General features: G+C 41.3%; 1 protein-coding gene across 1 annotated transcript in view; it reads right to left on the bottom strand.

The window, feature by feature from the left end:
* Positions 1-668: 668 nt before the first annotated feature.
* Positions 669-24,225, bottom strand: part of prtga (protogenin homolog a (Gallus gallus)) — a 30,831-nt gene continuing 7,274 nt past the window's right edge. Inside the window, exons 3-19 of the mRNA XM_088297074.1 lie at positions 21,008-21,152; positions 20,728-20,861; positions 19,751-20,047; positions 19,270-19,429; positions 18,322-18,569; positions 18,001-18,165; positions 17,617-17,922; positions 15,520-15,708; positions 10,193-10,288; positions 9,363-9,549; positions 9,142-9,269; positions 7,921-8,091; positions 7,440-7,619; positions 6,827-6,950; positions 6,617-6,758; positions 6,261-6,374; positions 669-5,300 (exon numbers count right to left, since the gene is read on the bottom strand). Coding sequence (XP_088153200.1) covers positions 4,896-5,300; positions 6,261-6,374; positions 6,617-6,758; positions 6,827-6,950; positions 7,440-7,619; positions 7,921-8,091; positions 9,142-9,269; positions 9,363-9,549; positions 10,193-10,288; positions 15,520-15,708; positions 17,617-17,922; positions 18,001-18,165; positions 18,322-18,569; positions 19,270-19,429; positions 19,751-20,047; positions 20,728-20,861; positions 21,008-21,152 — 3,191 coding nt within the window. The 3' untranslated portion in view covers positions 669-4,895. The remainder of the gene's footprint in view (positions 5,301-6,260; positions 6,375-6,616; positions 6,759-6,826; positions 6,951-7,439; positions 7,620-7,920; positions 8,092-9,141; positions 9,270-9,362; positions 9,550-10,192; positions 10,289-15,519; positions 15,709-17,616; positions 17,923-18,000; positions 18,166-18,321; positions 18,570-19,269; positions 19,430-19,750; positions 20,048-20,727; positions 20,862-21,007; positions 21,153-24,225) is intronic.

The raw sequence follows: 24,225 nt of genomic DNA on the forward strand, positions 1-24,225 counted from the left end.
CACATCTTATTCTGTGTTTGGGAACACTTCTACGCTGCCAAAATACTTCATAAAAATTTCCTCCTTTATCTCTCAGTTGTGTCATAGGCTGCCCACAATAAAATGAGAAAATCATTCAATTAATGTCATATTGATGTTGAATTCCCATTAGAAATTCACTGGGCTGTATTGGTTGCTGGAATGGGAGCAAAAAAAAAACTTATCATTTGGTCCTCATTTTAGAGAAGCCTTTTTAATTGTGAGCACACCAGTGCAATAATCCAAATTTTTAATAAATAGTAACAGATTGATACACAGGTTTAATGTAACTGCAGTCATCTAATGAAAGAGCATTTAATTATTCTGTTACTCTACATTGCTGGCATGGATAGTTGAACAAAGAAATATTTGTTCTAATTTTCAGATCAAGTCAGTGAATATCATCCATCATGTGTACATTTTATTTTGTGGGTCATAAAGACATTTATGCTTGACTGTATTTTGTCCTGATCTAAGAACTGATGTGTTCATTTGTGCTTTTTGTTGGTGAATTAAAAACCCTGCACATGATGTCCGATGGTATAAATTGCCAAATGAAATGAAGTGCCTAACATGGAGCTGAGGGACAGCCACATAAAGTTTTGATACACTAAATACTGAACAATTGTTCAAAGAATCACACACGTCTGTTGCATTTTCATACTTTTATTGAGAATCAGACTTTTCACAAGTAAACTGAGTCTAAAATCTCCTAAACAATTTTGTCAAAAACAAATGCAATTAATTCTGATAACAAAGACAAACAGACAAGCGTTAACAAAAGCGTCATAATTACAAGCGATACATTCAATTATCTTGACTTTCTCTTCCGAGGAGGAGCAGTCCGGGGTCCCCCTGAGTTTCTATTTTGAAAAAAAAAAAAAAAAAAAAAGACCCACGGCTCTCTACACTCATCATCATAACATTCCTGCACAAAGGGAGAAAACTTATTATTTCCATCCCTTGCAATTCACATGATCGGATAAGAAGGCATAAGAAGAGAACAGGACAACATGCAAAGTTGTTCTCTTGCGTGAATGAGTTGCATTAAGCCAAATTCTCACAACCATTGCCCAAAAGACCACAAAACAAACGACCATCATCGCATCATTTACCGCCGCGTGCCGTGGTTTCTTGGTAACAATATGAGAAGACTGGACAAAGGACAACAAGTCACACATGGAAACGATGCATTTCAACAGATCAATTCTCGCCAATATGCAACGGTGACCTTTTAGGTAAAAATCTTTGGTTTCTAATGTTTGCTCCTGAAAATAAAACATAACTGATTGTATCATCCGAACATGACCCTTGATTAAATCCTCTGATTAGAAGCAGCAATGTAAAAACATCTGTGCGACCGCTGACCTTTCTGTGTTAAAAAAAAAACCCCAAAACTGATTAGCTCCAAAATGTCAACATTTCTAAACTGTATTTCAAATCTAATTTTATCACAGAATAGATGATTGGGTGCACGTTTGCAATCACATGGCCGCACTGTTGCAACGCAGATCACTACGAATCGATATAATTCTCACCTAAAAATGGACAAACATCTGGTTGCAGCAGCTTGGGAGGAACTCAGCGTGAGGGTCATTTGTTTTTTTTCGCGTGCAGCAATCGGAATGATTAGGAATTGTCACTCGGGTGGTCGTGAATGCTGCTGGCACTTCCCCTGGAGAACTTGTCGTAGTTCAAGGCCACTTTTGTGCATTAAAGGCTTGGTTTTGAGGAGCAGCGCCTCGGCTGATCTTCATCTTTGGTCGAATGCATTTGATTATTACACATACAAGACTCAAATTAGGGCTGAACAAATAGTTATATTAGTATATAGTAGTAGTAGTATTGTGTATATGTATATAGTATAGCATATTCATTCTCATTTGTAATATCAAAGAAGAAAAAAAATTGCAATTTGATTATTTTTTTTTCAAAAATCATTCAGCCCTATTTGAAAACAAATTAAATGTCAGGTATGCAAACATGTCTTTGGTTGGTTGGTCACCGTTACGCATTGGCCTGCCAATATAAAACTAGTTGGCAGACAAGTGCTAATCTTTATCTACTCTAGAGGAAAAGAAGAAAAAAAAAAGATATCTGGAGCTAGATTCAACTATATTGTGTACTCAGTAGTACAAAGCTTGTCACAAAAATAGAATTCATGAAGTTGAACAGTATGTTGTTTCTTCACTTTCATCCCTGATTATTTAACACTCACGGTGTTACTCCAATCACTCTTCGTGGATTTGCGTCTCCTACCTGAGAAACGCGAGGCCGCGCTCGGCCTCCGAGAGTTGAGATACGTCCACGTTAAGGCCAATTATCAGGTGGTTCAGTACCCGTGTGCCACTGCTGGCACTAGTATGAAACTGTTTGCAAATGTATTCCACGTCCCGAGATACATGTTAAGGTCCAAGCACTAGTATGCAGTTTTTTCTCGATAGTGAGACAATTCAGCGCACGACTAAGATATTGGGTAAAATGGGAACATTGATTTTTGCAAAGCTGTTGGAGCATTTATCCGATATCCTGCTAATGTGCTGAATTAAGACCGAATTTTTGAGCGCTGGGGAAAAAAAATGTTCAAACAGTTTTATGGCAAATTATTTGAGCATTTATTGTTGATATCCAGCTTAAGGCCCGTGTATAAATTGACTCTTCTTTTTCACTAGTAGGATACATTTGGCATACTGGCAAGACAACTACACGTTACCAGTAAGGCAAAACTGCACACAAATTGACAACGGCAGGCTACTAGTGCTGCTTCAACTGGTGAGGTATAAGATTCTTGGTATCCAGTTTACTTGCTGTACTAGAGTTCACTTGTGGAATGAATATTTCTTACTAGTAATGTGAAATTTCTGCACACTAGTAGGACGACATTGGCATACTAGTAGGACAGCTGTGCACTAGTTGATAACTGCATGCCACTAGAGCTACTAGTCACATAAATTGCACTTCTTCCCATCTAGTATTTCAATAATAGCAAATGTCGACTAGTATTCATTCGTCGACTAGTTTTGCCTCACTAGAAACATGTAGTTGCCCTTTATTAGTGCGCCAAAAAGTGAGGCAAAAAGCATACTAGTGCTAACTAACATTGTTGCCTTAAATGTGAATATTAAATATTAAACCAAAATATCCATTATTGTTTTCAGCCTTGAAGTAACATGTAGTGGCCCGACTACTGTGTTGGAATCGTCCTACTAGTGAGTACAAAGAGCACTCGGACCTCAATCGGGATATCAAATTAAAGCATTTGAGCATTTATTGGATATCCCACAAGTGCGCTGAATTGCCTTACTAGCGAGGAAAAACAGTGCAAGTGGACCATAAAGCATGTGGAGGAAATGCTCAAATGGTTGGCCATACACTTGCTGTGTGCCCACTTGACACAAGCACGAGGTAGACGAAGAAGTACAAAAAAAAAAAAAATCACAAAAGGTCTTGTGTGGGAGGTCTCAGCTACTGGCACGGAGATACATTCATGGCAAATCTATTCGGCAATTACACACACAGCTTACTTAGTACTGAGAAGATACCCTGTCAGTTCACCACGTAACACTACATGATTTTTCAAATGTACTAAATGTTGCTCCCTGAGATTACGAAAGCCGACAAAAAAAAAAAAAAAATACAATTCATGGGAGGTAGTATAAAAACAGGAACGGCGAGGGCAGCTGTGCGTTAACATAAACACAAACAAACAATAATATACATGACTTGCTTCCACGCCGTGACTCAATAATGGATTAGAAAACACTTTCTTAATACTGGCTCATGACCTCGGCAACACCCGAGGAGACAAATGTGTGTTTTGCATCCGGCGCGACAAAGGAATGGAAGCTTCGCCGCCCTTACATTCCGGTGAATAAGAAAAGAGGAAAATCAAGACGAAATGGGATGACAATCAGAAAAAAAAAATCATCAAGAGGTATCACAGGTTATATAAAGTCGCATAAGACAGTAGTCATTATTAAATATACAGCGGAGGTTTGGCTCGCGAGCCAACCGAGGTAGATAATCAGCGAAAAGGCCTTCCCTTTCACTCCAGTGATAAACTCTCTTAAATAAAGTTTGGACAGTCTTTTTTTTCTTAAACATTCACGGTGGGTGGGATTTCTTTTCTTTTTTTTTTTTAAGGACATACAAAGCAAATAAAGAGAATATAAAAATCCTGTGAAAATGAAATGCCTGCCGACATAAAAGTGGTAACAACTGAGCAGGCTTGAGGATAAATGTTCAAATAAAAAGTCACACGCACACACGAGGAAAGCCCTTTTGAGGATATTCAATATCAATGATTTCTTCCGTTCGGTCCATGCACTAGTACCTTCTTTGTCTTCACTAGTAAGACAATTCAGTGCACTAGTAGAACAACTAGGGAGCACTAGAACTATGCCATATTAAACATGATTTTTTTTTTTTTTACTACTATATGAAATTTTTGCGCACTAGTATCCAGGACTAGGACAACTACTTGATACTAGTGAGGCAAAACTGCATTAGTTGACAGTTGTGACATAAAATTCGACTAGTTATCCACTAGAACTGCACTAAGATTACCAGTAGCACGCGGGTCAACTATTGCACACTTTTTCCTCACTAGTAACTTGTTAATTGTCCTACTAGTATTCCAAAATTGCCCTTCCAGTGTGCAGAAATGTTACATGAGTGCGCTGAGTTGTCACACTAGTGAGGACAAAGTGCTTATTAGAACGATGTACGAGTAGGCACTACTGGTTAAAAAAAATGTTACTAGTAACTTAGTTCACTGAATTGTCCCCTAGTAGTAGGACATGGACCTTAAGCAAAATATCAAGGATAGAAAAAAAAATGCTCAATTGGCTTTCCATATCCAAACACACATAAGACACTCACACAACTTCACACACCGAGAGCAAAGGTCGACCGCTTTGAGCTTCCTGACGACAGGGGAGATCCTCAACCGACTCCACCAACCTCAAATCCGTCTGATCGTCCCGGGCTAGACGACACGCTTGTTCCTCTTCCTCGCCGCCACCGCTGTCCTCCGCCGTCACAGACGGCTGGCGGCTGCTCAGACCGGACGACAGGTTGGTCATCTCGGTATCGTCTTGCGAGAAGCGGCCCGAGTCGGTGGTGGCGTGGCTGCCCTCGCTGCTGGAGGAGCCTTCCAAATCTGCGGGACGCCCGAGGAGAGCCTGCAGGGAGGTCGGCTGCTCCGCGGGGGCCGACAGTTCCTCTTTGTAGGTCAGTACGGTGGAGCCCGGATGGTAGGAGGCGGCACCGCGTCTCGTCTTCTACAACGTAGAGAGCATGTCTATTCAGAAAAAAAATCTAGGCTGGTGAGTCTTAACTAGTTAACACGAGCCTGATCTAAAAATTCTGGAGCTCACCAGTGATAAGACATTGTGATGTTACAGAAATGATTTTGAAGTAATCATTTTAATATTTAAACATGGGCAGAGAATTATAAAAAATAAAGTGTTGCGTGTAGCTATTTCCTAATTATTGTGAGAAAAGGGTGCGATAAAAATCAACGATGATAAGTCTTACAGTAGAACGATTTGATTTTGACCAATTCAGTGGGATTATAATTCGAGACGTATGTTGAAAGAGGAGCGATTCGATTCGATTTGACTCAATACACTCATCTTTTAAATCAGAACCGATTTTCCGATTCAAATCAATTTTTCTTATACCCCTAATGAACAAAATTAGTGTCTTCACATAAATTATTATAATTATTAATAATAAGAAATAATAATAACCTTATTTGAGGTGATTGGAGCAAATGTGTTAATTCAGAACTATGTGTCAAAATGGTAGCCCTTTTCATTAATCAGTAGCCAAGAAAGACTCCAACTCTTCAATTTCAAAAAGTTGGTGGGCCACGCCCCCTAGTGGTACGTGAAGAATAAATAAATCAAATGTTCAAATGTGCATGATGTTCAAGTGGGTTAAACTAGTGATGGGTAAATGAAGCTTCAAATCTGCTTCATGAACCAGTCGTAGTATTTTTGGACTCCAGTAGATGGCACTCTCGGTTCAACATTGTGCTGAAAGCACACTGACTTGACATTTTTTAAAGCAACAGTGCCATCTACAGGTCTCAAAAATACAACAACTGATTCATGAAGCAAATTTGAAGAATAATTTTCCGATGACTAGCTTCAACTTTTTTTTAATCCAGTACAGTATATTTGTTAAGTACAGTCCAGCTGTATTTGGCAAACGCTTGATTTCACTTATTCACTTACCTGCACCTCTTTAACGCTTTTGTTGCCATGGTCACTGAAGGAAAACCATTTGCTTTTCTTCTCAGCACTAGCCTGAACTGGACCGAGGGAATTGATGATGAGATTTGTTCCACCCTGTGACAGAAGACAAAACAATTCTCTTGAATTGATTGTATTCGATTGACACCAAAGAAACATGATCATCCTATTGTGTTTTAAAATCTGTCATGGTGAGGTGAAGCACATTTGTGAGCGGGTGGCACTCTTGCCTCAAAGCAACAGGGACTTGGTATTTTTTTTATTTCATGATCTTTTCTTACCTCACGACAGTGGCATAGAAAATGGATGACCAGACATTTCAATGAAGTGTTAAGCACCTTGCTATCGATGAAATGATTCTGGCTCATCACGGCTACGCTCACGTCGTCATTCTCAGCCAGCACCTCAGAGCCGGGGCGTCCTGCAGCAGAGGCGGACGGGCTCCTTCCTTCTCTGTGCAGTTTAACAGCCGATGGTTTCCTACATGGAATGGACAATGAACATGAAACGGACTGAACGGGCGGCGTCAGGCGACAGGTATACTGCACCTGTGTTTGCCTCGGCACACTATGATGAAAGCACAGATGATGATGCACATGAGTGCGATGGAGACCCCCACAGTAATGCTGGTCATCGACATTTGGTCCAGGTGGTAGAAGCCATCAGAGAAGACTGTGAAAAACCAAGATGAAGAGGTCAGATTATTCTAATTCGAGTGAAACTTCAAAGTGTTGGGTGGTTCAATTTGGATTCGTTCGAGACTCACTACAACGTAACATTTGACTTTTTATTTTTTTAATGCGTTCGACCAGATTAGAATTAGATCATATTCTTAGTTTCTGAATGGCATTTAATGGCATATTGCACTCCGATGGACTGACAGGTTTGGTTTTGAGAAGTGAAGATGCAAAAAACTCACTCCTCTTACTTTCAGTCCCGTTACTCAAATGAGGAGTTTCAGTACAATAAAAAAATGACGTCAAAAAATAATTTCTGATATTGTTTTTGGATGAATACATTGTTTAAATGACCATAATCACTTAATGACACTACGAAACATTTACAAGTAAAATCGTAGAATGCTCAAGACCCATAAAATTGAACGAGCCTTGAGTTTAAAAAAAAAGAGTCGACGTGAAATGAAATGAAGCCATTGCTGACCATTGGAGTGTGTGGATCCCCGCGAGAGCCGAGGGTCGTGACCAGAGGAGGGATCTGCCCGCACGGTCAGCTCCACCATGTGAGAGAAGGGCCCGTCGCCCATGTTGTTGGACGCCGACACTTTGACCAAATAGAACTGTCCGGGCTTCAAGTTCTCCAGCAGCGCCATGGTGATGCTCCCTGTCCGCAACACACAACCACCACATCACTCTTATTTCTCTTTTGTGTTCATTACACAAAGTTGTTGAATGAGGGAAACTAAATATTTTGACAGGTCATTTAAACATAAAAATCAGGAATGATCTCGGGTTGAACTTCTAAATTCTGAAGTGTTTGGCGCCACTCTGTGGTAGCAACGGCAGAATGCGTCTAGGTAAGGCGGTTTTTAAAAATATTCAAATAAGGTGATATGCATATATTATATCTTTTCCGGCGAACCTCTATGCAAATTAGCCTCACATCCGTCTGCACGCATACTAACCTTCTCTTTGCACCACCTGCCACTCCCCGGTGAGCCACTCATTTCTGGAGGCATACAGGATTGTGTAGTGTGTAACAGAAAGGTTGGCTTCCTCCGGGGGCTTCCATGACACCAGGGCGGTGTCCTCCTCAATCAGAGTCACCTTGATGCTGGTGGGAGGTAACGTGGGCGCTGGGACAGATGAGAGACAAGTCAAATAGTAATCACAAATTGTGATATTGGATGCTAATATTTTTTGCTTAACTCATAGGCTGCCATTGACGGATAAATCCGTCAAAAATATTTTTTTTTTATCTCGGCTGGTAATGAATGAGTTAAGTGAACCCTCAACTAGTGATGTGTAAATGAAGCTTCAAATGTGCTTCATGAAGCAGTTGTAGTATTTTTGGACTCCAGTAGATGGCAGTCTCGGTTCAACATTGGGCTGAAAAGCACACTGACTTGACATTTTTTAAACCCTTTATTTAAACTAACAGTGCCATCTAGAGGACTAAAAAATACAACAACTGGTTCATGAAGCAAATTCGACGCTTCATTTTCCCATCACTACACTCAACTATCAAACAAAACTGAGAAAGCACTTTTAATGGCAAAAAAATAATTTATTTAGAGATTATAAAATTAAGAAATGCGCCATGAGCAAAGCTCGAGTTGAAAAATCAGTGGGATTTTTACGTCATGTGCCATCCACTTCATGAACTGTCTCAACTTTCCTTACAATCATGACACACGTTCAACAACCTATCGCAACACACGCTTTGTTCTGATCCAGCGTGAGTTGCTGAAACCTGCTCAACCGCCAATGAATTGGCATTCCTCCCCCTCATAATTGATGTGAAAGGCAGAGATTCGTCCCCTAATCATTATTTTCAACTCAAAAGCTGTGCTGAACTCAAATCCAAAGTAATGCAATGCTGCCATCTACTGGTATCTGTTCATCAATACAGATATGTAGACGCTCGAATTTCCACGATGAGCTAGGCGAGACCCTCGTGCACGACGACCCGTTGAAAAATTTACATGGAAAAATATATTCATAATTCAATAAATGAGCTCAAAATATCCTACTACTATTTTTATACCGTTACAGAGCATCCTCGTTGTGTCAGGATACATTCCAGACACCCTAGCAATAGGTGAAATTGATCTGTGTTCATTGCAAGTCTTAATATTCCATGATGCGATTCACCATCAGTGATTTGAAGATGAAAAGGCACTCACCCTCAGGGAAAGTGTTCTGGTAGACGACGGGGCTCCACGGGCTGGACAGCTGGTCAATATGAAGCCGGATTGCAAATTCATACTTGGTATTAGGCTGCAGATCTCGCACTAGAAGGCTTTGCTCATTCCTGAATGCAAGATAGAAATGAAATGTAATTAAATGTCAGCCTGACGCCGACAGGGCGACTCACGTGTTGCATGCATGGAGACCAAGCTCTTACGTCTGCACGTAAAGAACCAAGGAGGCGTTCTGCAAGCCGACAGGGTTGCAGCGGACGGTGTAGTTGACGGCGTGACTGGAGGTGAAGGCTGGGCGGCCCCAGTGAAGAAAGATGGTTGATGAACTGTTGCTCTTTGCGTACACGTTGTGAGGCGGTGGCGGAGGCGGCACCAGGCGATCGCGAACAGCTGAGAAATCGGTCGGGCCTTAGTACTTTCTCATTTTCTCGTGAATGTTAAAGCAAGCATTTTTTATTTTTTTATCCGTGTTCATACTGTGCAGGCAAGTCCAAATTTAGAGCTGTGCAAATTCAGTGGAGCACACAACTTGCCCGACAGTGGGTGTCGTTACTTTGTGTGCGTTAATCGTTGTTTGAAGGGTTATAATTACGGTAACATTTACTTGTACACGGTATAATTGTCTTTTTCTTTTATGTGTCAGTCTGGAGTAACAAATAAATGGCTTGAAGCAAGCATGCTTGGCCTGTTATTTGGAGAACTGTGAGTTTTTTTTCATTTGAAAGAGTGAGAAAAGACGGGGAATATACTTAGAAAGTGCGTTCTAAGAAGTTCATTAAATGCATGATGGGAAAATTATTGGGGACGCTGTATTTCTTTCTGTTTACAAATCTGTCTAAATCTGAAGATGTGAGCCTTTGCCGAGAGGTCACGTGTGGCATATCAAGCTGTGGATAAGACAGCGTGATTGTTGCACAGGTGTGCCTTAGGCTGCCCACAATAAAAGAACACTCAAAGCCGAGTGTAACAAAAACAAAAGTGTTGCGTTTCGATTTTTTTTTTTTTTTCACATGTTTTTCATTTATAAACTCACAGACACATCCGGGGGTGCTGATAGTCTGGTCTGCCTGGTAGCCATCTCCAATGAAGTTGTAAGCCAGAAGCTTCACATGGTACTTTTTCCGTGGGTCTGCATTTAAAGAGAAATGGGAGACGTGTCCAAATCAAACCATGCGGAATTTCAGTTTTGGATGCTGATAAACAACTACAAAGATTTCTTCTTGTGATCACTGCGGATTACTAGAACCTGTTTTACCGAACTGAGTGGGTGTTGGGAGTGAGAGCGATGTCAGCGGGCCAGATGCTCTCACTATAAGACTTTGACCGAATCCATCACCCTGACACCCGTCTTTTGAGTGCAAGAATAAAAAAAAAAAAAAAAAAGGTCCTTTCTCCTTGCCCAGGTCAGGCCGGCTGCTCAGTGGTCAGTGGACACTTCAATTCATTCACAACTGCCCCCCAGTTGGAACTTAAGGGGTGGGGACTGGACGAACAAAATCTCCTGGGAAGGACATTGGTGGTGGTCAACAGCAGTTGGGGGACACAGTGACCTTAAGGACCCTGGTCATGTGGGCAAATTCTTTCTCAAGGGGGAAAAGATCATAAAATACAAACTTAAGTAGCGCTGTAATAGTTTTCCAAGAAAATCTTTTTTTTTTTTTATGACAATCATTGTATGCAACTCTAATTGGTTCCTACCCTATGAGTGTAGTTGCAAAACACATTTTGGAAGAGAAAAAAACTAAAAAAATAAATAAAATAAAAGATGTTTGTTTAAAAACATAGCACTCGGTACTACTTTCTAAAAGTAAATAGTGACAACATAATTTACAAAAATGCAAAGAAATGTTCCAGGTTTTGCCACATTTTTTTTTGCTTCAATTCAATGGCCATTGTGCTGCGCATTCTGATGTGCATGCCTTGGCCACCAGGGGGCAGTATAATAAAAGACATACAGATATACTGGACATCGAGCTAGTCTCAAGGTTTTGCTTGCAAGTCAAAGCAAAAAACAAAACAAAACGTAATTCCAGTCAATTGTATCTCAAGGCACGACTATACCTCATTTGTAAAAAAAAAAAAAAAAAAAAAAAAAAACTATAGTAACTTTTGTGTGCCGACTGTCGTGGTCATTTACAAATAAAAGTGACGTAATCAGAGTGTTTCAGGATAACTATATCAAGATATAAAATGTTACACATTAGCAAAATAAGCTGAGAAAAAGTTGTGTCCACGAGGGAGGAGATGTTTAGGAGGGGGAGGGGTGGCTCTGCTTCCTCCCCCCACACAGGCCTGAGGAGTTGCAATGGAGTCAGACCAAGGCCAGGGGGTCAGCTTGAGATAAAACTGCAAACTCAGGTCACGGGTGTGGAATATGAGAAGAGCCTCACAGGGAATCTTATTAGTTCCCCCGAAATTTGCCATCATACTTTGCATAAAGTTACAAACTGTTTGATCAGAGATTTTGGTGCCAAGTTGAAGCACCTGACTTAACACTTAACTTTGACGCCTCTGCGGCCACTTTAAAAGAGAAGCTTAATGTGCATCTCAATACAAAGGACGAAGCGTAACTATGCCACAGAGGATCTCTGACAGGGTGAGTGGGGGCTTTGGGGCAGGAGGGGCAGGGGGCGTAAGCTGTGACATCTGGGCTCTGACCTTTGACACGGAATCCGGGCAAGCAAAATCCTGCAAAAGGAGGGGATATAGGGCTCTTTTGGAAGGGGGGGGGGGGGGGGGTCAAGCACAGGAAGTGAGTAGAAAAACAGGACAATACTATTGCGAGTCGAATTAAAATGCTGAACTGATGGTCCAAGGTCCATTTTTATTGGCTTGTGCACTGCCAAAGTAAAATTCAACCCACCGCACATTGGAATGAATGGGAATGCTATTAGTCCATACCCGCCTCCCTAAAAAAAATAAATAAATAAATGTGTTTTTAATAAACAAAATAGCATGCAAAATATTGTACGTATAAAAATGAGTAATAACATAATTAGAAAAAATGTAAAAACATTTCAACAGTTTGTGTATCAGGATATATTCATCGCAACTCCGACTGGTGCGTGCAATTAAATAGTCATGCAGACACAAGGGAAGATTTTTACAACTGCTGTGAGTCTCAGTAAGCAGCACTAAGAGTTGCCGTTCTTCGCAGAGGATAAAGACAATATGCCTGTGAGTACTGTTGTGTGTTGCTGCAGAATTTAACTCACTCACTGCCATTGACGGATAAATACGTCAAAGATCCATATTTTTTCACTCGGCTGATAGCGAATGAGTTAAGTTCAAATATTTATCGCTTAAAGCGAATTGAATTGTAATCATCCGTCGGTACGTCAGTCAAATCTCACCTCCCAAAAAAATAAAAAATAAAAATTGTTATCAAAACTCCTATGTCAAGGCACCACTGCAATTAAAACCTTTTGCATTTTTCTAAACAATGAAGAAACAGCCAACTTATGATATACTGTGATAAACTAACTTCGACTTTATTTATATTTGTAAGATTAAAAAAATGAAGTTAATCTGTTAGATACGCAAGAGCATCAAAACAACATTTTATTGTGGCTTTTAAAACATTTCTTAGTTTTTCTATCCCATTAATAGAAATAAACCCAAAAGCACTCAATCACACATAAAAGTTAATAAACCCAAAAGCACTCAATCACACATAAAAGTTCCCAAATATAGCTCTTTACATAAACCATTCATCGACTACTCAATCCACGAGGCCTGAATTATTCATCTGCCGAGATTACAACAAACTGTATTCTTAGAATACCACTGCCTTTTTCGGTCCGTAGACATTCCTTGAGTAAACTTTCTTCCTGTCCTTCCCACTGGTGTAAATCTCTCACGGCTCGACTTCCATAAATCACGGGGTTTGTATTTAAGGGCATATTTGGGCCATTAGTGGACACTCTTTTCTTTTTTTTTCTTTTTACTGCCAAAATGCAGATCTGATTGGCCCCTGAGGTTTTGTTCTGCCCTGCGAAAGGCCCCCCAGGCCGTAAGCAAGCTTGCCCTGAACAGGGGTCGTAAATGTCAACTCCCCACAAGCCCTCACCCTAGCATCTATCATCCCGTTCCCCCCCTGCATCCTCATTCTCACCCTCACACACACACAAAACAAACACAAATGCCAGCGCAAGACGATCCTTAACGTGAGCTCCAGAATATCGGGGTTGTATTAAAGAAACGAACGGATGATGTTTCGTTGTGAGGCATGAATGTACACACACTGCATGGGGCCAAAAGGTTTGAGTTATCTGAGCTCATCTCACAGGCCAGACAAAGGACACAGTCCATACACACATACGAGGAAAAAGTTACACCTTTTACACCCGAGCGGAACCTCCGGAACACATTCCTGTCCCTCCCGGTGCGCTTTCAATCAATCGGGACTGTCATATTCGACCTTACCAGACAGCTCAGAGCATTTGTTTAAATTGGAATGATCACGTTTTGGTTCTTAGTGTAAGTTGAAATGACAACACACAACAACTCTGCAAAAACAAATGAAGTGACCTAAGAGGGGAAAAAAAATAAAAATACTGAAATTGTCAGCTAAAAAAAATAAATCTCACACTAAAAAAAAAAAAACACTCACCCAAAAAACAAAATAAATAAAATAAAATATAAAAAACTGTCACATTTGAAGAAAAAATTAAAAATGAAAAAATTTAAAATTTAAAATTAAAAAAAAAAACTCTGCACAATGAAACATCTCACAAACTCACCCAAAAAGGGACTCACCAAAAAGCTCACAGCTTCTTACATTCACTCACAAACCTCTCACGCCAACCTAACTAAGCCGTAGGATCCCATTAAACATCCGTAGAGGGCGTTCAAAGTGTATGAACTCCACGACACGAAGAATGCCTGCCTCCAAGCAATGCTATCACAATTGAACACTAACCACCATGAAAACAAGCTGGCAAATTTGCCCATTGTGGGACTAATAAAGGTTATTTTAAGACTTGAAAGATGCAAATGGGTAGTCCCTGCAGCCCAGCAGGACTTTCACTGGCACAGTTTGTGTTGTTGCCTCACAGGAGGCCAGATGCTATGTTTTCAACATCTGTCACACGAGAACAACAAGAAAATGTGAAATTAAAACACACTAGATACTCCTGGAATGTCTGAACACAAAACTTTACTATGAAGGTCCTCACAGAATTATTGTCCATCCATCCACTCATTTTCCAAGGGGAAGATTTGTATGACATGAGTGGACTAAATAAATTCTGGTGACTTGTTTTGATTTTTTACTTTGCTTTCAATGGACAATGCAATAGTTAAGTTTTCTTTTTGATTGTTTGGCCTACAGCTCGGCCGGTGAGGGGCTGCATCGCTTTCAAGCCTCGGCCAATAAACCAGCTTTGTGACTCCGAGAGCCAAACACAATGAGAGGCTTTGATGTCAGCAACACTGCTTGTGGCAATAAAACACACAGTAAATCTGCCTTCGCTATAGGCCGTCCCCACTCTTCAAAAAAACACCACCAAGACGATCCTTTGGCAAAGCGGAATCCTTACTTAGCTCAAACTTTGGTTTCATGTCAATTTAAGTTCACATTGTGCCTTAACGATTAGCGGGAAATCTTCCCACACGTTGTGAATTTATTATTGAAAGCACTCAGACAGCTGTCCAAAATCAAGTGAAAAAATATATATTTGACTGTCATAGGAGATCATTTTTCCTGTTTTAATCAGCTTACAAAAATGAAAATACGAGCAGTAAAATATGCAGCAGGAATATCTTGAAGCAAAAGATTCAAAGAAAAGTCCAAAGAAGCACGCTTTTGCACCGTAGGCAATTTATTGCACCCGCTCGTCTCTCTTTTGGATGCTATAGAAGCATCACATGGCCTGATTTACAAGTCAGCTGTTGGCCACCTGGTTGACCCCCTCCGGCCACAGATGGTCAGTTGTCCACTGCATCGCGTGAGACTCACTCCCTCTCCCAAACAACAACAAAAAAAAAAAAACGCCACAATGAATGCGAGTGACCTCTGTGATGTGCTCCCGACACTACTCAGCAGCTGCTGAAGACACGGGACAAAACTTCACCAATTTATCAGAACTAGAACTAGAACTAGAGGGAAATCCAGCTGGCCAAACGTAAGGTATAGGCAAACAGGAGCACAAGAACAGGCTAATGACATTTGAACTATTGTATCAAAATTACAAAGACAATCAAGATTCGTCAATGGTAGCTCCAAAAAAATCCATCCAAAATTATGAAAACAATACAGTATTTTCGCTGAAGCCTAATTGTTGCCCCACCAATTTAAAGAGTGAAGGTGCCCAATCAACCCGGGTGAAATGAAGTAATTGAGATTAAAGGCCAACTCACCGAGGCCTCCAATGACATGCGAGTGATCCGAGGCACGCAGTTGAAGCGGAGCGCTCTCAGACTGGCTCTCCTCGTGGTAAAAGAGTTTGTAGCCTTGCACGCCGGCCGAATTTCTCAGTGCCAGCCTCCATCGCACCGAAATTGTGGTGCAGTTCAAGGGCTCCAAATGCAGCTCAGGAGAAAGAGGAACTGTGCGGAGAAAAAAAAAAAAAAGATTGCATCATGTTGTATTTTGTACAACTAGTCCAGATGGAAAAGCTGTTTAAAAACATTCATTGGATATCTTTGATAATTAGCTTCAGAAGGTTAGAGTTTTTATCCAATCAGAATTCAGCTTGCTCGTGTTGCCAGGCAGATTTCACAATACCAGTGGCACGCACTATTCTTCCCAGGCCTTCAGATAGAATAGCATGGGCGTCTATTCTGTGTGTGTGAGGGGTGTTTACAGTTGATAGACAGTTGCGATAGCCAATCAGATCATGAGTTGATGACAGTGAGGCCTTCGCGGTGGCCTCACGTTGAAGGTGACGAAAGCGGCCTGTGATTGGATACTCACTTTTGAGGGGGCCGTGCTATGCGGAATCAACACACCAGATAAGTCGTAAGTGTGGGAAAGAAAATCTGTGAGGATGCAGTTGTTCTACTAGTGCCCAGAATAATCTTACCAGTGACAACAAAGAATATATTATCACATGGACCTTACGTTCGCGACCAGGTAAATTCTCAAACGGCTTTCCATGCTGTCAAAGCACAACAACTTTTTTTTTTCTTGGCAGGAAGTTACAGTCCCTGCAGGAAGCTGTTTCTAGTCAGAGTTGTCATCTTTGAAAAGTGAAACTCATTTGATGTTTACCAGCTGCTCCACACTTAATCCGCAGCAGGCACGACCTCCGTGACGACAGAGGGAGCAATTTCACACATTCTTATTTTAGGAATGATGGCTGTTAGCAGACACCTGAATTTCAACAGCAAACAGAATCCCACAACTGGCCCCTACTCTCTTACCACCTCAAAGTTTCTAAATGGACATCTACTCTTTCCCACCCGGAGGGCTGAGTGGTTCCCTTTATGACCCATGACTGAAACCCTTCCAATGTTACTGACAGCAGAGGGCAAAGGTCAGTGAGTAACAATCGCAATGCCTTAACAAGATTATTGGCAAACCTTTCTAAGCAGTTCGACAGAACGGCGGAATTTAGCGTTGCTTTAAATACAGTGATGCCTTCGTCACCCGTGTGCAATATAATTCAAACATCGATTAAATACACGTCGATTTGATGGTTTAACAGAAAGCTAAGGTGTGGTACCATTAGTAGAATGTTGTAAGTGATGTCCATGTGTAGCACAGCACGTGTCCAAATATTTTTTTTCTTTCTTTTGAGAAAAATGTGAAAAAGAAAAACAAATATCTGTTAAATAAAAAAACTAAAACGATGCTAATTTTGTTAGCCGGTCTATGGTGTTTTCAATGTGTGTTAGCATTAAGCTAACGGACTTTTATAACACAGTCAAGTGATTTTTTTTGTTGTTGATTTTGTTGTTTTGTCTTTGTTAGATGTTTAGTAAGACAATAAACTTCAGCAGACAATGCACAACAACAGCTTCCACTTACTTCGCTCTTCTTTTGGCGCCTTTGATGGAAAAAAATTATTTGGCAAACTACATACACACAAAAAAAATTACTGCCACCATGTAATGGTTAGGTGTCTGAAACACATGAATGAAATTTTTCTTTGCAACACAAAGAAGAAAAAAAAAAAAATCGAGCAACTGCTTGTAACTCGAAATACTCCTAAGTTGGGGCACTTGTAAGTCAAGGTACCACTGTACTTGAGTTACAGAAAACCACTCGTCAATGCTTGTTTCAGGTTTGCGGTGCTGCTATTAAGCTTTTTTTCTTTTTTGCGCCACGTTTATTTTAAGTGTGTTCAAAGACCTTAAAATCAATAAGTGCAGAAAAATACGCCCATGAGTATTTAAATAAGATTTTTTTTTTTATTGCAGATTTCAAATATGATGTTCTGCAACATAACTCCCACGATAGGGGGGGGGTAACTTTTGTTTGGGTGACTTTAAAGCCATGGCGGCCATGTTTACCTTGAGCATTGGATGCCTTCGGGGTGCGGTGGGAGGTCCAAGCAGACTGCTCGCCCCACCCAACACTGGTGGCGGCAACAATTCGGAGGAGGTAGATGGTGTCAGGCTGCAGGTTTTCTAGGAGGTACTGCGTCTTTTCTCCCGGCAGCTCAATTTGAGAGGCTGAGCTCTCAGCGCTGGTACGGTACGACAAACGGTAGGCCGAGACTCGACCGCGGCTCAGCTTGTCGGGGAGAGGTTTCCACGACACTTGGATGTCGGTGGGACTGCGGCTGGTGAGGCTGAGCTCGGGGGCGCGGAGAGGAACTGCGAACCGACAAGACAGGAGAGATCAAGTTTATATTGACCACCGAAATGCAGAGCAGGAGATGGTTTTCGCCTCACCATCCTCGAGCGTGTGCTGGAACATGTGGTCAGACATGCGACTGGCTCCCATGGGCATGTAGGCCACCACGTAAAAAGTGTAGTTGCGAGCTGGCTCCAGGTCATCAATAATATAGCGAGTCGTGTCGTTTCCAATGACAACCTGGTACTCTTCATTGTTTAAGCCTGGACAAATGTGGATGGTTAAAGTTCGTTAACCGTCAGGATATATATATATATATATATATATATATATATATATATATATACATACATATATATATATATGCTCATACACCACATAAAAATATGATTTGCGCTCTCACGCATTCCTTCACTCACCTTCAGCCTTCATGTAGTGCACAGAGTAAGCAATAACTTTATCGGAGTTATAGAGCGGCCTGTCCCAAGCCAGCAAGATGGCGGAGCTGGACACGGTGTCCGCACGGATATTTCTCGGCGCGCTGGGGCGGTCCTCTGACATGACCACGATGAGCCTCGCCATGGCGAGCACGGAGCCCTGCTCGTTCTCAGCCTGGCACTGATAGATGGCGTCGTCCTCAGGGATGATCTGGTTAATGACCAGCTTGCTGTGGGACACACGCAACACACACGCATGCACATAAACACACACACACGCACGCGCACACACATATAACTTAATCGTCATGTGGATCGTTTGTAGTTGCTTAATTACCTTTAATGAGAACTGACAGTTAAAAAGCAAGAGCAAATTAGAGCGAAAACAACTTGAGCCCACTGTTTTGATGTGAATTATTAATGCGGGGATTTTTTAGTTGAGTATCGGTGATAAAAAATTTATAAATAATTAAAAAATAAAATAAAGTAAAAAATAAATAAATAAATTTCCTATTTAAAATTAACTAAAACTATTTCCTACACATCCCCAATTTTTTTTTTCCGGGTGCACACTTGACGTGTGACGGTTTGACGTGTGTCTATGAACGAAACCGATTAACTTGCTGATTTTGTGACAAATAGCGCTCAGTGGTGTGCTACGGGAGGTCATATGACAATGAACGAAACTACAATCGTAGTTTGTAGTATTATTGCACAATTTCATATTTACATGCAATTCCACCTCTCGCCACTAGTATCAACATGCAGATTTTGCACACAGCCCCAATTGCATTTGTTGGCTCGTTGCTGTCATCAGGCCTGAAGCCAAAATGCTGCCAAATTGCAGCAGTTGCATTTTCTGAGGGAATCAAAGAGCTTGAGTCATGAGTGGCCATCATGTCTAATTGAAGCATATTCAAATGACTACACCTGCTGTACATCTTAATTCGACCATTGGAGTGAACTCGCTCTCCGTTCTTGAGCCAGGTGATCTGAGGCGTTGGAAACCCCTCAGCTTGGCACACAAAGCGAGCCGTGCCGGCACGGGGACGCGTCAGGCTCTCCGGCCACTCCACCAAAGATGGCGGTGCTGTGTAGGAAGTGGGAGGAAGGAAATTAATAACACACCTGAAATGTTCACATTGTCTTGTTTTGTTTTGCCTGACCACTCATGTTTTCTTTAAAGAATGATTAAGTAAATGAACAAGCATAACTGTGTTTCTGTTCATGGAAAAAAAAAAAAGCCAGTTAAGAGCATAAATCAACACATTTCAGATTAAGATTTGGGAGTTAGAGGAGAGGCACTCCACCGTATTTAGCCGTGTGAGCTATCTTAAGAACAAGCGCGTGGGCGCTAAATGTCTTTCTGGTGGATGTAAATAGAACATAATACATAAACGTGTATCTTTACCAAGTACTGTAACGTTGGCTGCTGCGACAGTAAAATTTCGTGTCCCAGGGGTGGTGGCTCGACACACGTAGACTCCTCTGTGCTGAGGTTTGACGTCCGTAATGATGAGGTTGCCATTTCCCAGCACTTTGGTGTGGTAGACATCAATAGATTTGCTGTCCGCTCGACTCCAGGAGATGATAGGTCGGGGGTTGCCTGTGGCCACGCACTCCAAAGTGGCGCTCTGATGCACCGACACAGAGATGTTCTGCGGCCCGGCGATGATGTGTGGCCTCTGGAGATGCCGGGGGTTGGGAGCTGCAAGACGGCGGGGAGAGCATTAGTGCAGGTTTTATGTAGCATATATGATATGACAATGGTAATCCATATTTTAATAATGCCGCGATCACATTGCAATGAGATAAAAATTCTACACAACAACACAAAATAACAGCACAACTTTGCTAAGGATACAATATGGAGCAGTTCGGAATATACTATGTTGGGTCTATTATTATTTATCTCACAAAATTATTTTTTTTTTTCTATAGTTTTAAAAAAAAATTATATAGAAACCGCATCAGGCTACAAGCCGCAGTTTTCTATGTTGAAAAAAATTAGTTGTTTACTGCATGTACAGAACGATTATGTATTATGTACTGTGAATGCACATAAAGCTACGTAAACAGGCCTTTAAACACGGCAACAACTTTGCAAATTAAAACAGAACGGAACCAAGAGAATTTTTTTTTTTTTTAGATTTATTTAGCCTATTTTCTGAACTATAGAGCGCCCCCCCACCGGTGAAAGAGAAAATCCACAGAAAAGCCGCACCCTTGTATTAGCCGCATGGTTCAAAATCTAGGAAAAAAGTAGCGGCTTATAGTCCGGAAAATACGGTAAATAATGGAATACAGAGATGCTAATGAATCAAAATTAATTTTTCGATTGGAAAAGTGCACAAGACCGTGTGCGTAACACAGAACATTGGGACCTACCAGCGATAACGGTGAGCGTGGCCTCCATGCTTCGTCGCCGGTTCACAATGTTGGTGGCGACGCAGCGGTAATTGCCGCTGTCTGCGCGCTGCACCCCGTAAATTTGAAGAGCGCCACTGGGCAGGACAGTGATTCTGGATTACACAAATAAAAGAAATTCAACAAAATACTAAAATCACGCTACAAGCAGATAGGCAGCATTTCAAAATAATCCTGCCGACCAACAAGCATGAGAAAAATAAATAGGACGAAGGTGGAGTGAAAACATCAGAGTGCATACCTTTCAGTGGCGAGGGGTAATGTAACCCGATTGAACTCCCAAGTGATGATGGGAGGAGGGTGCGCGCTGATTTTGCAGGAAAATCTGGCAACTGAGCCTTCGGTGACCACGATGGAACTTGGCTGGATTGTAAACGATGAAATACCTGGAGCAGAACAGAGCAAACCGTCACTTTTAGTGTTGCAAAGTTGCACTGGTGTGAAAATTATAGCTTTGTGCTCAGTCAGTTGCGTTTTTGCTAGACAAGAAGCAAACTCTTGTCAGGATCCAGTACTTTTTTTGGAGGGGAGGGGGTGGGGGGGTTGTAGAGGGCAACCAGTTTCATGTTTCATCAGATTAGTGCTGAGCTGTTGCCCCTCTGTTCTAAGATCCACCGTGGCCGCTGGATGTCAAAACACAACTGGCAAAGGCATCCCAGCCCCCCCCACCCCCCACAACCCCACCCACCCTTTTTTTTTCTTCTCACAAACTCACCCTGTCACCCACCCCCATGTTAATGCTAGAGTGATATGACTGCAGGGCAGGAGAGATGAGCAGCACTTATCCTCATGGAAAATCATGCCGGATTGACAAACAGCGGGGTGATCGTTGATTATTTATCATCTACGAAATCAAAGTGAAAAATCGATAATTGCAGGGCTGTACTCACAGATGAGAAAAGACCGGGATGGTGATGTTTTACTAAAGGGCACCAAATGTGCGCATTAATTTGTAACACATCCCAGTTGATAGACAGTAACAAAATGACATCATTTACAGAGTGGTGTCTTCTTTTTATTTTCACTGATCATTTGTATCTTTTTTTTTTCTTTTAAACAATTTCAACCACAATAGTCGTTGAGCCCATTCCACAAAAGCAAAAAGAAGCTGACCATCTGCCCCAGCCAGCAAGCTGACCTCTGACTTCTAACCTCCACAAATCCCGCCTAGCACCCAGCTCAGGCAGAACTATGCATGGTCCGGCCACCCCTCTGCAGATTTGTCGGCTGTTTAGCTGCTGATGTTTTGTCATGTCACTGCTTACTTTAAAAAAATTGCAGAGTATTTTTTGCTGTCTCAAAAATCCATCCAACTATCCATTCATCTTCTACGGTTAATCCTGTTCCCTAGCCTATCCCGGTTGACGTTGTCATTAATCAATGAGAAAGCCGCATTTCCTAAAAATGGAAATAAATACATTGATAAATAATGGTAACAAAGTTGGCTTATACTTTAAATGAATACTTTAATGTCCCGCGTAAACTTCAAAGTTCGATGTTACTTTTTTGTTCTGTTCCTTGCAACAGATGCCATCAACTAAGCAAACGGGGAGGTCAGTGGACAGGTCAAGCCCAAACAAAGGTTCCCTTACAAATACCAGGAATTAGTTCAGCCTCTCTGCTCTGGTTACTGTGATCAGTCTCTGGTCTATACGGCTAAGGATTGGACTCAAACTACATAGCTGTTAGAAAAGAGGCACAAAAGACATGCAGGCAGTTACCATAATGCTCTAAAATGATCCTTAAAACCTCTTTGGAATTTTTTTCTTCGTTTTAGCACACTTTGGGTTATTTTAATTGTGTTTCAACAATAAAAGAGAACATAGAAAAATAAGCAGATTTTATGAAATAATTTTAGTGGGCGATCGGAATCAGTGAGTAATTGACTCTTATTATGAATGTACTGAAAAAAATTCTTATAAATATTCTTTTAACCCCAAAAATTCTTGAAGCAGGGATATACCGCCAAGAAGTGTTTTTCCACGAAAAACATTGACTGGAAACACCCTCCCCAAAAATAAATAAATAAATTAATTAATTAAAATGAATCACTCAATAAATAAATAAATAAATAAAAATAAACAAAAAATAGCGGCTTCTTGTCAACGTTTATATTTTTTTGTGTGCGTTTGAGCATTTATCTTGTTCAGTAAACGGCTAAAAGTACATCGCTGACTCTCCTTGCCCACATGCGAGGGCATAACAGCACCTTAATTGCTCACATATTTTCCCCAAATCACTCGAGCAGCGCGTCTTCTTAGTTGAAACACTTGTAATCACTTCTGTGATTTAACTACATGGATGCTTCCAATAATCTCTCCGACCATTTAAGAGAGAAATTAAAATGAATCATCTCAATCATTAGGCTGCGAGCTAAAAGAATGTCGCCCGAAAAAAAAAAGAAATAATCCCACCCTGAAAGCGCTACTAAAAAATTTAGAAAAAGAACTCTGTGTTTTGTCACAACCCACATCAGTCATTGCAGTTCTCTTGAGTTGGGTCACTAATTAATTGAAGAAAAGAGGCCTTAACAACACACAGTGGTTCCAAAGAAAGAAAGCGTGCCTGATAAGCGAGAGGAGAAGAATGCAAAGTGAAAAAAAAAAAAAAACGCCAACAAATCAATCAGTGGTGGGCTGGCGGATGTGCGGCTGCTCTACCTAGCCTGCAGGACAGTCAAGTGACCGCCGGCCTGCACAAAGAACTATTCCCATGAGCAGCATGACCCCTGAAAGCACCGCGCTGAGGGGGGGGAGCACTCACCCCCCCCCCCTCGTCCTGCTACCCCTTATCTCGTCTGCAAAGTTTTTCAGTCATTCAACACTCGCCTTGTCCTCACCGCACACAGTGACTGCATTGTCTTTAATCTCCAAAATAAAGGTAAACGTGTAAATAGGTACAATTGTTTAACGGCACCTTTCGTTTGCGTTGAGATATCTTGGGTATAACCCAAACGGGTCACAACACAAGAGCACCTGCATAAATGAACGAGATACAGAACATGAACTGTACTTACAAAAACGGTGCTCCGTTTTACAGGGTTGAGAGTTATTTTATTAAGGCTGAACAATTAAACAAATTCAAATCGGATTCAGACCAGTTTGACACCAATTCAAACACAATAATAAAAAGTTAAAATAAAAATAAAAACTTTGATTGCTATTTATGCATAACCGAGGAACTTTAAGTATTACTAGACGGAATCTTAGTGAACTGGGCGGTCTTTCGCTCCCCTCCATCCCCTGAACAATTTAGGGAGACCTTTGACCTCTGAGCCTTCCATTGAGGGGAACCATGGTAACCTTTCGTGTCCAGCAGAGGAGGAAAAACAAGATTCCGTGCTTTCTGTTGTCTCACTTACGGCCATTTCATTCATCTGAGCCATAGCTTGCACGCTGCAAAGTTTGCTCTTGCGCTATTAGAGTTCCTCGTAGTAGCACACAAGTACATGCCCTTAGC

Source organism: Idiotropiscis lumnitzeri, chromosome 5, assembly GCF_059441095.1.
Source record: "Idiotropiscis lumnitzeri isolate Australia: NSW breed Sydney's pygmy pipehorse chromosome 5, RoL_Ilum_1.0, whole genome shotgun sequence".
Lineage (NCBI taxonomy): Eukaryota > Metazoa > Chordata > Actinopteri > Syngnathiformes > Syngnathidae > Idiotropiscis > Idiotropiscis lumnitzeri.